Source organism: Cibotium barometz, chromosome 28 (assembly GCF_041138505.1).
Source record: "Cibotium barometz isolate CiBa-2024 chromosome 28, ASM4113850v1, whole genome shotgun sequence".
In the NCBI taxonomy this organism is placed as follows: Eukaryota; Viridiplantae; Streptophyta; class Polypodiopsida; order Cyatheales; family Cibotiaceae; genus Cibotium; species Cibotium barometz.
In genome coordinates this window covers 20,732,218-20,747,099 of record NC_141073.1, presented here as the reverse complement: position 1 = coordinate 20,747,099, position 14,882 = coordinate 20,732,218, and the positions used below count along the sequence as shown (strand labels likewise).

The 14,882-nt window shown below is 44.7% G+C and overlaps 1 protein-coding gene across 3 annotated transcripts in view; it reads left to right on the top strand.

Annotated features, from left to right (window-relative positions):
* Positions 1-457: 457 nt before the first annotated feature.
* LOC147622637 (uncharacterized) overlaps positions 458-14,882 on the top strand; it is a 50,463-nt gene continuing 36,038 nt past the window's right edge. For all 3 annotated transcript variants that reach the window (XM_086822181.1, XM_086822182.1, XM_086822183.1), the window contains exon 1: positions 458-854. In XM_086822181.1, the coding sequence (XP_086678307.1) occupies positions 848-854 (7 nt within the window). In that variant the 5' untranslated portion in view covers positions 458-847. The remainder of the gene's footprint in view (positions 855-14,882) is intronic.

Here is a 14,882-nt window from a genome sequence, read left to right as displayed (position 1 = left end):
TCACATACTAGGATTCCTAATGATTGATTGATGGCATATTGCAGGTATATACTTGGAAGGATGTGAGGGCTAAGAACCCCAAATATGGGCCCAAAACTCAAAGGTGGTATTTGAAGGAGGGTTGGACATCTTTATGGCACTAATTGAAAATCCTAAGGGAAGAAGACCTATGGTAAAAATATGGACAAGGGGGACTACTTTGAAGAACAAACTCCAAAAGGCTTTACTCCAGAAATCCTTCTGATTGCCTAATCCTTGTGATTGCCTGCTTGTATGCAGCTAGTTGGGAGTTGATATGTGATCTTATCAAGGAGTGGCTATGAAGAGGATCTTTCTTTTTGTAAAGGAAAGTTGTTTATAAATACATAACTATTATTATATAATTGTTTAAAAAAAAGAGTTTAAAAATCAAAGGCTTTTTCTAGTATATAAGCTCACCGACCTCTGCTTGTAAACCAATTTAGCAACTCTACTTCCCCGCAGAGCATACAATTCATCATCGTCACCATTCTAAAACGAAAACTGCTACATGGCGCCTTCCACCCTCTCTCGACACCGCATCTGCTGCATTCTGGAAGGCCATCATCATCATCATCATCATGTCTCAGCTCAAAATGCGTCAACGGATAGAAACCCTAAGGCGAACAGAAAAATCCTAATCTCAACAAAGAAACTCTTATTTCACCAGAGAGCCCAACTTGAACAGAGAAACTCTTTAAGCTCGGCAGGCAGAGGAAGAAACCCTACGTAAGCAGAACGAAAAGCCTAATTTCTCCTTGGAGCAGGCAAGAGAAGAAACAGTTTTGAGAGTGCAAGGTTCAAGAGATTATCGGGCACTAGTCTGAATATGTCAGGTTGGTTGCATTTCTTCTATGATTATTCTGACTTAATCACAGATTAATGGCTTCATAACTCGATAATTTAAACCTGGGAGAGCGTAAATTATATAGCATATTTTGCGGTTAAAAAAAGAAAGAACCGACTTTTTTAATTAAAAAAGGCTACCTTTTTTTAAGGAAAATATAGTAATTCTCTTTTATCCCCCATGCATAAATTTTTTTGGGGGTGATTTTTTGTTTTATCTTCTTTTTCTTTTTGGGGTTTTTTTTTTGTCGACGACCTTTTCTATGAAAGTTGGCTGTCATGTTTCCCCCTGCTCATTCTAGCTAGTTTTTAAAACCATTATTTCCTTTTATTTTTTTCAAGTCTGGAAAGCTTTATGCAGGTTTTTTTTTGGATTGTTTTTTTTTAATATAGATTTTTTCATATCAGTATCTTCTATTTGAAACCAGACTATGAATTCTGCCTGTAAAACCATGAGTATATAACATGCACGTTCCTAAAAGGTGAATTTGGGCATGTTCCTGGATTCATCTAGGTACATATATTTAATGTTCGATGCTGTGTTGAAATTTGCCTCATAAATTCGAGGGAAAAAAAAATTGCCTGATAAATTATTGCATAACCGTTTTCATATTTTAGGCTTGATTTCTCTCTTTAGGCTTGAGCTTTATCAATGAAATGCAGGGATTGTGAATTTTTCTTTTAGTTTCCATACATTATGTATACATACATTTATGTACATAATGTGTGTGTGTGTGTGTGTGTGTGTGTGTGTGTGGAGGTGTGATGTATCGAACTTGTGACCTTCCTTGGGTAGGGGAGATGCCGGTGACCTACACGATTTTTACTGACTTCTAGATGAGTGAACTGATTTGTGTACATGATGGAATGACTGAATGCTTATATATGCTAAGAGGTACAGGTCAGCCAGCTAACAGGGCCTGTCGGCCTGCTGTGGACATGATCCAGGGGGAAAATCCCTAAAATTACTGCACTTTATGCCATGCTGCCCACACAAGGTGCCAACTCCTTCTGGTCGCTTGGCTGCCTGCTGTTGGAACCCTCGCTGGAAGCCGACAGCATCTGTGCTGGCTGCTGACAGGGTTCCCATGCTCTCCTGCTGATGATGATGATTAAGGTGCTGATGTTACTACTAATGTTGGTGTTATTGTTGATGCTGATGCTGATGATGATGGTAAGCTGATGCTGATGATGCTTCTAATGCTACTGACGATGATGTGAGGCTACTGATGGTCCTACATGCTGACTTAAACTGATGATTATTTAGGGATTATGCTCTTCATGGCCGAAGATTAAGCCATGGCACGGACATGCATGTGACATTACGTGCAGGACTCGTATAGTTCGTGGGTCCTATTTTTTGGGGTGGTTAGTTTCTTCTTTGATGTTTGTTCATATACAATCACAAATCACATGTCCTACTTTTGGTCTATGTATGTTGGGCATAAAGTCAGCCTGTTCCTCAGGCTCTATTTTCGAATGTCACAAAGGTTGCCTAGTCTAGTCCCTTTTGAAGCCCAAAAAGCCTGAAATTTCCTAAAGAAGCCACCTTGTAAGTATCAGCACCAGGCTAGCTAACCACTAGGGCATGAGCCCTTTTGACCTACAAATGAAATTCTACTTTATTGGCTTCGCCTTGTCCATTCACTACACCATGACCCCCCCATGGAAGCTAGATTGTGATTCGCGGCCACGTATGTTATTGTTGTATACTGCTCGCTAAGGATCAGAGATCATGCATTTGTTATTGGGAATTGGGAGGCCTGTGTTTCTAGGTGCTCCAATCTCTCTGCGATGCCCATATTTACGTGTGCGGGGGACTGAGCTGGCACGGCTTCTGTTTCAACTTCCTTGGCATTTTGGGTGCTTTGATTTCTTGCCTGCTCACCGAGAGCAGACATATATCAATGATTAGTCTCTATGTAGCATATTTAGCATGCATCATGCTCATATATATGCCAGTGTATGCTCAGCTGAAATTGGTACATCTGGTTTATGTACCTGCATGGGAAACTATTGACAACCTTTTCTTGCAACCAAGCATCAATCCATACATGGGGAGACCCTTGATGGAGAATGGGCATCATGGCTCTCATCATAAGAAGGAAAGAGGGGGGGGGGAGGGGGGGGTTGCAGAGGCATCAAAGATTGATGAGGTAGTGGTTCATATACTTGCGTTGAACAGCCAGGTGCCGTCCATAATTGCGCCGTGTTTGCATATGGAACCCATGATCCATACCGAACTTTGTGCACCTCTATTTGCTGTTTGGAATGCAAAAGCTTCTGTAAAAAGAATTTGAGGCGTAGTTTGTCCTGGAGCTTATACCTCAGCCAGGCAGCCTCATGCAGCATGTATGCATGCTGCATACAGTCCATATGCATTCTCCATGTACATTTCTTTTAAATATAGCATGATTTATATTGTAATTGCCAATGTAACTAGTACTGTTGATACTTGTGCTGTACATTTATTGTGCATACCATATGTAACGTTTCTAGCCACCTTGGTAGCATGCCACGCATGGGGGAGATCATTTATGGAGGATGGCTCTTGTCATGGGGGCATTTAGCTGTATCTTCAGGGATTAGTCAGGTGGACGGCAAGGCTCAAGGACCCGATTCTCATCTAGTGGACTGAGCACGACGGATGTAGAGCTATATTGAGTGCTGGACTATCGTAGCTACTCAAGTGTGTGGTGGTTGCTCTTTTGACATAATCCAACAGAACTGCACCTTTTTTATAAAGTCATTTTCTTTTTTATTTTCAATAATGTAAAAGTGGAAAGAAATAATACATCATGATGGATAGATTTGTGCACATAAGCTCGGCTGAGAGCTACTAATGAGTGGCCACATGTCATGGTGGACTCACACATTGGGTTAGAATATAAATAGCATGTTGCTAGGCCTTTGGGACTGATCTTAGAGCTTAATGATGTACTGGTTATGCTTACATACCCTCAGAGAATGCGTCCTCTAGCTTCGTGTGCAGACCACTCCATATGCTACCCTACTGCATTCTTCTGTTGGAACTGTGCACCTTCTTTGGGACTATGCTTAGTGGGCTGAGCTTGAATGTTCTGATACCAATGTTGCATGTGCGGAAGCCTTGGTGTACTGATCCACAACCCTAAGCCTGATTAAGAACAAGATGCTAAATAAACATGATTAAGACAGAAGAGAGAAGAAGAGAGATAGTTGGTGTCAGATTTGCTTGTATTTCATACGGTACAAAAAGGTTGTTGAATGGAGGTACATGATTGAGCTCTTGGTCAGCCCCAAAGGGGTTGAACCTTGACCCTTACATATGCTTCTATTGATAACTATAATGATAAATGGATGAATGAACTTGATGTGTTGACTGATTTAGGACTTTATGCTTATATAATTGCTGGAAGTGCTGGTCGGCCAGCTCTTGGACAAAAATAGTAATGTTTTTCTTCCATAAATGTTGTGCTGACTTCATGTCTTGCCCACACGATTGATCCTTCAAGGTCATGTACTTGGACACTAGTCCGGAAGGATTAAGGACCAATCCGGTGGGGTTAGGGGGGCCAAGGATTAGGGATTAGTAGGCGGATGCTGGGCTAGGGGTTCCAAGTTTATAAAACATGTTTAAAAGCTGTTTATAGCAAGATAGCTATTTATTGCGGGATTCTAACTATAAAAGGAAAGCTTGGATTATTGTGAGACACAATTGTGCGGAGGCACTTTTGTGGGTCTGGCTTGGATCAAAAGAGCAGACGTGCTCATGCCATAGACATGGCAATACATAGGCTCGCATGTCGAAGGACTATGGTAGGCTCGGGTGGTATGGGACGCCGGAGTTAGACACGGACATGTGGGATTACGTTGGAGCCCTAGCCCCGGCTCGAGGGAGATCGGTGGATGCCAATCGTGGCTGGGAGGTGAGTTAGCTTGCTTCCCCATGATTTGGTTTGGGGGACGTTACAGTTGGTATCAGAGCAGCCCTGATCGCAGGAAAGTTGCAAGGTATGCGTGTTCTTGGCAAAAGTGTCGTATCCCAGGTATTCTTTGCGAAGAACTCTTTCCTACCATGGGTTTTGCTCTAGAGAAATCTGTTTCTGGGTTACTGTTTGTTGCAAATGTGCACCCTTGAGAAGGGGGTGAAGAGAAAGGAGTAGTGCTGATCATATGGGGATTTTTTTGGGGAGTTTGTCCATGGAAGGAGATGTTGATACGTATGTGTGGGACTGTTGTGAGCCGGCCGCATAGGAGAGGGGGATTTCCTTCTTTTATGTGGCAAGATAAAGGGAAGAATCAACAAAAGAAAGGAAAAGGGGGTTTTGTCAAGAACTCCAAGGATTCCGACAAGGATAAAGACAACAAATCTTCAAAGAATAAGGACATTGAATGCCATTATTGTGGCAAGAAGGGTCACAAGTCACCCCAATGTCACAAGAAGAAGCGTGTGATGAAGCAGCAAAGAACTCTTCCTCAACGGTGTTGTCTCAACCCAAGAAGGATGATGGCATTCTTCTCTTAGCAGGTACTCGGTGTATACTTGCTCTTGTGACTTCTCAGTCACGGTCTTGGATTGTTGATAGCGGTGCTACGGCTCATATGACACCCCATCGAAATTGGTTCGAGGACTTCACTATCAGATCAGGCGAGATCACTCTGGGTGATTCTTCTCTGCCAGTGCATGGATATGGCACTATCCCCATCTTCCGTTCTGTATATTCCAGATTTGGCTTTTAACTTTTTGTCAGTGAGTGCTCTTACAGCTCAGGGTGCGGAGGTGATCTTTCCTCGTTATGAGATTACCATTCGTGATAAGGTGACTGGTAGCATCTTGGCTCAGGGAGTCCAAGATAGTGGTCTCTACAAGTTGACCGCTCTGCTTTCTTCTGGTGCTTCTTCTGCTCTTTGGCATGCTCGGTTTGGCCATTTGAGCAATCAGCTTTTGCAGCGAGCTTTGAAGGATGGGTTGGTTGAGGGATTACTGACCATCAAGGCGCTGTCTTCTGCCTGTTCCTCTTGTTTACAGGGGAAGCAACACCGAGCCGCCTTTCCGAAGGAGGCGACACACAGATCTTCGACATCACTTGCTCTCATTCATGCAAACTTATGTGGTCCTATGAGTACCGCGTCTTTGAGTAAGGCGTTGTACATGCTCGTGATGGTGGATGATTTTACCAGATATACTGAGTTTTCTTTCTGAAGACCAAGGATGAGACTTTTCAGCACTTCTGTGATTGGAGAGCTGAGGTGGAAAAAGAGACCGGTCACTCGGTCAAGGCTCTCACGACCGATGGAGGGGGTGAGTTCACATCCCAGGAGTTTAAGTAATATTGCAAGACACATGGCATTTGGAGATAGCTTACTACATATACTCCATCACAGAATGGAGTTGCCGAGAGGAAGAATAGGACCATTATGGAGATGGCCTGTGCTCTGATTGAGTGTGTCCAAGGCATATCGTCTTTATGATCCTCAAGCCGGCAAAGTTGTTGTGAGCCGTGATGTGGTGTTCAACGAGACTCCTACATCTTCAAAGGGGGGTGGTGAGCTTCTTCTTCCTTCACCTCCGCCTCCGCCTCCTCCTCCTCCTCCTCCTGCTCCCGCTACTTCTGTTACACCTCCAACTGAGGATACTCAGTCAGATGATGATGACCTTGCTCCTCCTCCGGCGAGTTCGAGTAGATCTGTACCTGGTTGGTATTATCAGACAGTTCGTGATTCTGGGTTACGTGAGCTTCCTTCTGCTCCTCTGTCTGGTTCTCTTCAGCGTTCTTCCAGAGTTACAGGGAAACAAATTCATGAGGGCAATATGTTTGTTAATTATGCCCTTATGTCTACTATCATTAATGGTCCTTCTGATCCCGCTTCTATAGACGAGGCTCTTTCACATGAGCCTTGGCGTCGTGCTATGCAGGCAGAGTTGGATGCTATTGAACGGAATGGCACATGGATTTTGGTGCCTCGGCCACTGCAGCGTAAGGTGATTGGTGTGCGTTGGTTCTTCAAATCGAAGTTCCGAGCTGATGGCAGTTTGGACTGCTCAGGGCCCTGGTATCAACTTCAATGAGACCTTCGCTCCGACGGCCCGGATGACTACCATTCGTACCGTTCTTGCTTGCAGGACATCATAGATGGCCCGTTTTCTAGATGGACGTCAAGCTGGCTTTCCTGACTGGAGAGCTTACAGAGGAGGTTTATATTGATCAGCCGCTAGGATTTGTTGTTCCGGGCAAACAGGATCATGTGTACTGGCTGAAGAAGGCTTTATATGGTCTGAAGCAGGCTCCGCGGGCTTGGTACCAACGGATTGATGAGTTCTTTCAGAAGCTCGGCCTGTGCCGTCCTCACGTGGATTCAAACCTTTATATCCTCCTTGAGAGGGGGTTGATTGTTATCATTGTGGTCTATGTTGATGACCTCATCTTTATAGGTTCCTATTCTATGCGGATCCATTCTGTTATGGATGCTTTGGAGACAGAGTTTGAGATGACGGATCTTGGCCTCTTGCATTATTTTCTTGGTTTTGAGATTCGGCAGACCTCGAAGGGCATTTTCTTCTCTCAGCATAAGTACACTCGGGAGATTCTCGACAGATTTCAGATGGCTGGGTGCAAACCAGTATCTTCTCCTATGGATATTGGTGAGAAGCTTTCTTCACTTGATGCTTCTCCATGGACTGATCAGGGATAGTATCGGGTTCTCGTCGGTTGCTTGGTATGGTTGACCTACTCCCAATTGGACATATGCTTCGCAGTTAGTTTATTGAGTTCCTTCTCATCCAAACCCCGTCAGCAGCATTGGCGTTGTGCTCTCAGAGTTCTTCGGTAAGTTCCTCCAGAGATCCCAGGTTGGATTGGGAGAATTCCCACGACTATTGGATTATCACGGACTTGCAAAGAGTGTGATACAGAGATCCCAGGTTGGATTGGGAGAATTCCCACGACTATTGGATTATCACGGACTTGCAGAGAGAGAGATACTTTCTGGGTAGTGGTAGTCGATGTATGGACCAGGCAATTGGTCAAAGATTACTAAGTGTGACGGTAGGCTTTCGGCCAAGATTCCTTGACATTAAAGGATTTAAAGGTAGGACAACTTATGCTGGGGATGTTCTATCAGGGTGTTCAGGATTGAGCACAGTGGCCACCGGCGGATAGGGTGAGTATGTTTTTGGGAGTCATGACCCAGGATTAAGATACTCAGATATATATGTTTACCTGATAGTTTTGAGATTATTGGAAGGGAAGTATGTTATGTTTATCCTCGAGGTACAAGATTTTTTACCGATCCTATGGATAGGTAATTAGAATTGGACTCTGTGGATTCAAGGATTACCGGATTTTCCGAAGGAGTGACTTGAGGGAAATGGTAAGACTTGTTGAGATTGAGAGATTTGTTGTTTTTTCCACGAGATCTGGAGTTCACATTTAATTTTCCGGGACATAGAACTCTTCTCAGATGTCTGTGGAGGTTGATTGTGAGCAAGATTCAGAGACAGAGAGCTCGGTTGGAGCTTGTCTTTGATTAATACATCGTGGGAAAATTTGACAGTTCAGCCTGAGGGTCAGTGTCACCAATTGGCCGACCATTTGGTCCATTCCTAGTTTTTGCGTCTCGTTCACTTGAGGCCAGGCCGGTGTCTCGTGTGAAGAGGCCAGTATTTTGCTGACATGGACGGGAGCCAGACTGGTGCCACCCGTGTGTTAGCAGGATGGTGTCGTATGGACGGGAGCCAGACCAGTGCTACCCGTGTATGACCTGGACTGTGTTTGATCCATGGGACTGTCACGCCATGGAAGAGCCAGTATTCGTGCCGTGTTTTACCTATGGGACTGTCACACCTTAGGGAAACTCGTGCCTGGAACTGTGTCTTACCTATGGGACTGTCACTCCATAGGAAGACCAGGTTTTTATGTTTTTATGTCGTGCCAGTTTTGTGCCGACAGATATTTTGTACATGTTCCATGAACGGGAGATATGTCCATGTTACTATTTGCACATGCACACATGATTTGCATGCTTGAAACTGTTTTCGCATGACATGTATTTGTGTGTTTGCCTGCCTGACGTGTTACTTACTGAGCGGGGACGCCTGCCAGTGAGTCGTGAAGTCTGCCCTGTATTCTGACAAGTTTCAGTGCATGTGAACAGGTGGTAAGTATATGGTACATGTTGTTTTAATGTTTTATATTCTAACCCTTTATTTTATAAGGTTAGGTGTTCACACTTATTTAAAAGTGGGCACCCCCTTTGGGCACCCCCTTTGGGGCCAAGGTGGGGAGCCCCACTTTTAAGTGAGTGTGGGGGTGGGCATGGTCACCAACCCCCACTTGTTCCCTTTCATGCATGCGTGGGAACTCTCTAGTGGTATCTTCACTTAAATTTTATTAAAAGAAAGAGCCCCCTTCAAGCGTGGAATGGATCGCTTCCCTCTTACGTGGAGAACCAGGCGACCACCATCTCTGCGCATGTTCTTCTGGAGGCGGCTTGTTTTCCATCAACTTCTACAGGCGACCCTCTGCTGCTGGCTGCGCCTGACTCTCTACAGGCGGCTGACTCTGCTGCTGGCTGCGCCTGACTCTCTACAGGCAGAGTTCATCAACTGCACACCATCCTCAGCAAGCTGAGCCTGTTCTCCAGCCGGCTGCATACTGCACAGTAGGCGGTTACACAGGCTGCAGCCACGTGGTTGTGCACATCAGCTAGGCGGCCCCTTTTGCTTTAGGCGGCTGTTTTCCTACAGGCGTCTGCTCCTATTCGACTGCAACTCCTACTCCCCACAGGCGGCTGCAGCAAGTATCCCCCTTCTCCATACAAGGTGGTTGCACTTGCTCTTCAGCAGGTTTCCTTTTTACTCTTGCAGGCAAGTGTGGAAGTACACTCTCTTCATAACAGGCTGCTCCTCCACATAGCAGCCAGGTCTCTATCCGCCCTTGCAAGTGGATACTTCTTCTCGCACAGCAGGCGGCTGTGGTTTTCTTTTACGGTGGTACCTGCCTTGGTGGTTCACCACGAGGCGACTGAGTCTTCATCAAAGGAACTTCGCCTCTCCTGGGTGACTTCATCATCCTATGAGTATTGGTTTTCTATCAACCATCTACAAGTAAGTGATTTTCAGATTTGAGTAAAGCATTTAATGTTTAAATCTGATAAGGGATTCATCCCTCTACGGCAACACCCGTTCGGTGCCGGGTTGTCCAAGCTGTATTGGCGAACCTCGGTCCAAAGGTGCTGAGATCGGGAGAGCCAGGCGTTAGTACGAGAGCGCCTGTTTGTGCGTGGTCTCGGAACACCAGTGAGGCGCTCTCCGCGGAGTCCAGTGAAAGCACAGGACCGTAGTGATTGGACCACACTAGTGGTCGTACTGCTTCGAGTATTCTTCATCGAAATCCGAGCCTATTTGTTTGGTACTGTTTTCATATGTACATGGACATTATCTGGTTCTCAGAACCCATGGAGCATTGTATTCATTAAATACTCCCAATAAATATATCATATATTGAGGGGGGGGTCGGCCCGTTCCGGCCCCAGTGCTGGTGTCCATCTTTCCATTTCTGTTCATTTAAATTCAAGTTGTTTTTAAGTTGTCCATTTCAAATTTGTGGTTTCAAAGTTGTGCTATTAAGCGAGTGGGTGTCCAACGGAGTCTTTCCCACTTGACGGGATCGGTTTCATTGGTATCAGAGCACGGTTGTTTCCCTCTTTCTAGTGGGGAAACGAACCTATGTACTGGACATCCCGCTTTTAGCAAACTTAAAACACAATGGACAGCCAAGGCAACCCTTTGGAAGTGCCAAATTCGAGGGGTCCATCTAGTGCTTCTCGTGGGTCTGATGCCCTGCGAGGTAGACACAAGCCCCTTGAAAGGGTTATGGATAGTGAATCCAAGGGTCAACTGTCTCCAGGAAAGACAGTTATGCTTGAACAAGAGCCTGATGCTATGAGGGCTGAAATGGAACATATGAGAAAACTTTTGCAGGCTCAAGAGCAAGAATTAAAGTTTTTGCATGAAGATCCACATCTGCAAAGTGCTATTGAAGCCAGGAAGGCTGATGCTATGGTTGATGTAACCTTTGAATCAATGGCTCGTGAAGTGGGCAAGAAACCAAGGGAGTTGGCACTTGCCTATCTCCTTCGCAAAGGTGATATCAAAGAGGGGGATGACGGAGAGCTGAAATTCAGAAATCCACCTCGTTTGAAGCATGGAGATCCCGCATCCCAGAGGTTGAAATCTTTTATGCAAAAGGAAGAGGTGACTGTCACCTCTCGACATGCATCCTCTCCCCAAGGCACTAAGCCTGACAGATATATGTATGCCAGTGCTCATGGAGGGCACGAAAGTCACATGCATGCAAGATATGTATCTCATGGTGACAGGTCTACTTCCAGAAAAATTTTGCCTTCTGAGTTGTCTCATGGAGAGACCATGCCATATGCAGGTAAGTCACATGCATCTGAGCTTCGAGTTCGTGGAGCACATGCCACCGTGCCCCATGAAGCTTCTATGACGGCCCATGGAGCCCATGCAGATAGGGCTACCCCGTTGGATAAGGGGAAAAGAAAAAGAGAGGACCATGAGCCTCATGCCAGGAAGCTCAAGGAATTCAAAGCAGGTGACAAATCTGTCAAATTTGATGTCTTTCATGGTGAACATGATGCTTCTAAGGTGTTAGCGTTTGTGGCACAGTTCGACATTGCTTTTAGCGATGAGGACTTTACAGAAAAGTCGAAGGTGCGCCATGCTAGCATGTTTCTGAAAGGCACTGCTGCCCATTGGTGGATCACCGAAAAGATCACCAAGGATCCCATCTCTACTTGGAAGGAATTCAAAGATAGATTTTATGCTCAGTTCTTGCCACCCAATGCAGAGCAAACTCTCACTCAAAAGTGGGACAGGCTGGAACAAAAAGATAATGAGAGTGTGCAACAGTATGTTAACAAATTTTGGAAAGTGTTGCTGGAAGTGACTCCCTTCATGCTAATCTCTGAGGATGAAAGAAAGAGGAAGTTTCGTTCTGGATTGCAACCTGCTTATAGATCGGGTATTGAATTGCACCCAAAACATACGTTGCAACAACTTACAGCTTCTGCCCTTGCTACAGAGCAATTGGTGCTCAAGATTAAGCAAGATCAAGGAGGTTCCAAGGGGAAGGACAAGGCTGTCCCGAATCAGCAAAAGGGTGGACAGCCACCTAAAAGGAACTTCCGGGAGCCTTACAAGGGTGGTAAAGCTGAAAATAACACATCTAAAGAACAGGGCCCAAGAAAGAACAAATTTGGATTAACCCCGGAGCAAAGAGAGCAATATGCTAAGGATGGAAAATGCTTTTCTTGTGGTAGCAAAGACCACATGTTTCGGCAATGCCCAGATCGTAAACCAAAGCACGAGGACAAGCACACCAAAGCAAATGTTCATGCAGTTCCTGATGTGCAAGGTAATACAGGTCATGATGCAAAAGAGCGTATGGTTTGCAAGGCTTGGGGGCAAATCAAGGATCAGCCCGCACTCTTCATGTTTGATGACTGTGCAACTGACAATTTCATCTCTATGCAAATGGCAGTTGCATTGGGTATTGAGGTTGAAAACATGGGACCTCAGATTGAAGCCGAAGCTGCATTTATTGGTAAAGAGGTGCAGGTTACCCCTTTGATTGGGAAGTTGCGTATCCATATTCAGGGCTACCTTGATAATGAGCATTTCCTAGTTGCTCCTCTGAATGGATGTGATGTATTGTTGGGCAAGCCGTGGCACCATAGGCTTGAGCCCCGCAAGGACTACAAGTCTAATATGATTTCTTTTATGCATAAAGGCCGCATGCATTTTATTGATGCTGGCAAAGAAGGGAATTCCATCCCAGTTGTATCACACATCCAAATTAATAAAGCAATGAAAAAGAGTCTTTCAGCGTACTTGGTTTTTGTGCGTGATAGTCTTGTGCCAAATCATCAAAATGTGGATGCTATGTCTAATGATAGGCTGAATTTTCTTAATGCATTCAACGACTGTTTTGCTGACTCGTTGCCAGGTGAATTACCTCCCCAAAGGCCCGAAGATCACCGCATAGATCTTGTGCCAGGTAGTTCTCCACCTAACAAACCCGCATACCGAGTGAGTGCTGCACAAGAAGAAGAAATCATGAAGCAGGTAAATGAGCTTTTAGAGAAAGGTTTGGTTCAGCCCAGTTGCTCACCTTACTGCTCTCCTGTGCTTCTTGTTCAAAAGAAGGACGGATCATTCCGTATGTGTGTGGACTATAGAGCTTTGAACAAGCTTACCATCAAGAACAGATTCCCAATTCCACGTATTGATGATATCTTGGATAAGCTTGATGGCTCAGCTTGCTTTAGCAGACTTGATTTGAAGAGTGGTTATCACCAGATACGTGTGGTGCCACAAGATGTCCATAAGACTGCATTCAGGACAGCCTTCGGATTATATGAATTCTGTTAATGCCTTTTGGTCTTACCAATGCTCCTGCTACTTTTAATCGTATGATGGATAGGATATTCCGACCCCATCGCAAGTTTACAGGAGTTTTCTTTGATGATATCTTGGTTTTCTCCAAGAATGAGCAGGAACACAGAACTCATTTGGTCACAGTGTTCGAAGAGTTGCGGAAGCATAAACTTTTCGTCAATGCCAAGAAAAGTGAGTTTTTCCTTTCAGAGATTCATTATCTGGGACATATTGTATCCAAGGATGGAGTTACAATGGATCCTGCAAAGATAGAGACCATTCGGAATTGGCCCGAATTGCAAAACGTACATCAAGTACGTAGTTTTCTGGGATTATGTTCGTATTACAGGCGTTTCATAAGGCATTTTGCTATGATTGCCACTCCTCTACATGATCTCACGAAGAAGAAAACTGCTTTCAAATGGACTTCAAAGGAACAGGATGCTTTCTTGCAGCTCAAGCATGCGATCATATGTGGTCCAGTATTGATTGTTCCTGATTTGCACAAGTCATTCGTGGTTGAATGTGATGCTTGTGGTGATTGCATACGAGCTGTCCTAAATCAAGAAGGGCATGCAGTTGCATACGAGAGCCGTCGTTTGCATGATGCTGAGCTTCATATGGATATCTATGAGAAAGAGCTCTTGGCTGTAATTCACGCCTTAAAGATTTGGAAACACTACCTTCTAGGGGCTGAATTTGTAGTCAAGACAGATCATCAAAGCTTGAGATACTTTCTATCTCAAACCAAGCTTTCGGAGAAGCAGATGAGAATGGCAAATTTTCTTTCCATGTTTCATTTTCAGATTGTGCATACTCCAGGAAAGAAAAATGTAGTGGCCGATGCACTATCTAGGAGGCCTTATGTTGCTGCAGTCTCAGTGGCCTCTCATGGAGATCTATCTGCTATGAGAGATTTGTATCATTTGGATGCTGATTTTTGCCATATATGGACTGATTTGATGGCTGGTCATTCACATGCCTCTTATGTTATCAACGAGGGTTATCTTATGAAGGATAATTGCCTATGTGTGGTGAAGGATTTGCGTCCAAAGGTTATGGACGAATGTCACGCTCCACCATATGCTGGTCATAGAGGTATCATGCCTACTACTCGCATGATTCAGAGGTATTTCTTTTGGCCAAGCATGCGTAAAGACATTGAGGCTTATGTGCGTGCATGTATTACTTGCCAAAAGGTGAAATTTGATAGGCAAAAGCCTCCAGGTTTGCTTCAGCCATTGCCTATTCCCTCGCAACCTTGGGAAAGTATCACGATGGATTTTATTATGGATTTGCCTAGATCCCAGCATGGGAATGATGCTATTTGGACTATTGTGGACAGGTTTAGCAAGCAAGCTCACTTCTTGCCCGTCAAGAAAACCATTAAAGCTGATCATATGGTAAAGCTTTTTCTTGCTAATATTTTCAAGCATCATGGTATGCCTAAATCCATTGTTGGGGATAGAGATCCCAGGACTACAAGCCTATTTTGGAGGGCTTTGTTTGATAATATGGGTACTAAGCTTGAGTTTTCATCAGCTTATCATCCCCAAACGGATGGCCAAAGTGAAGC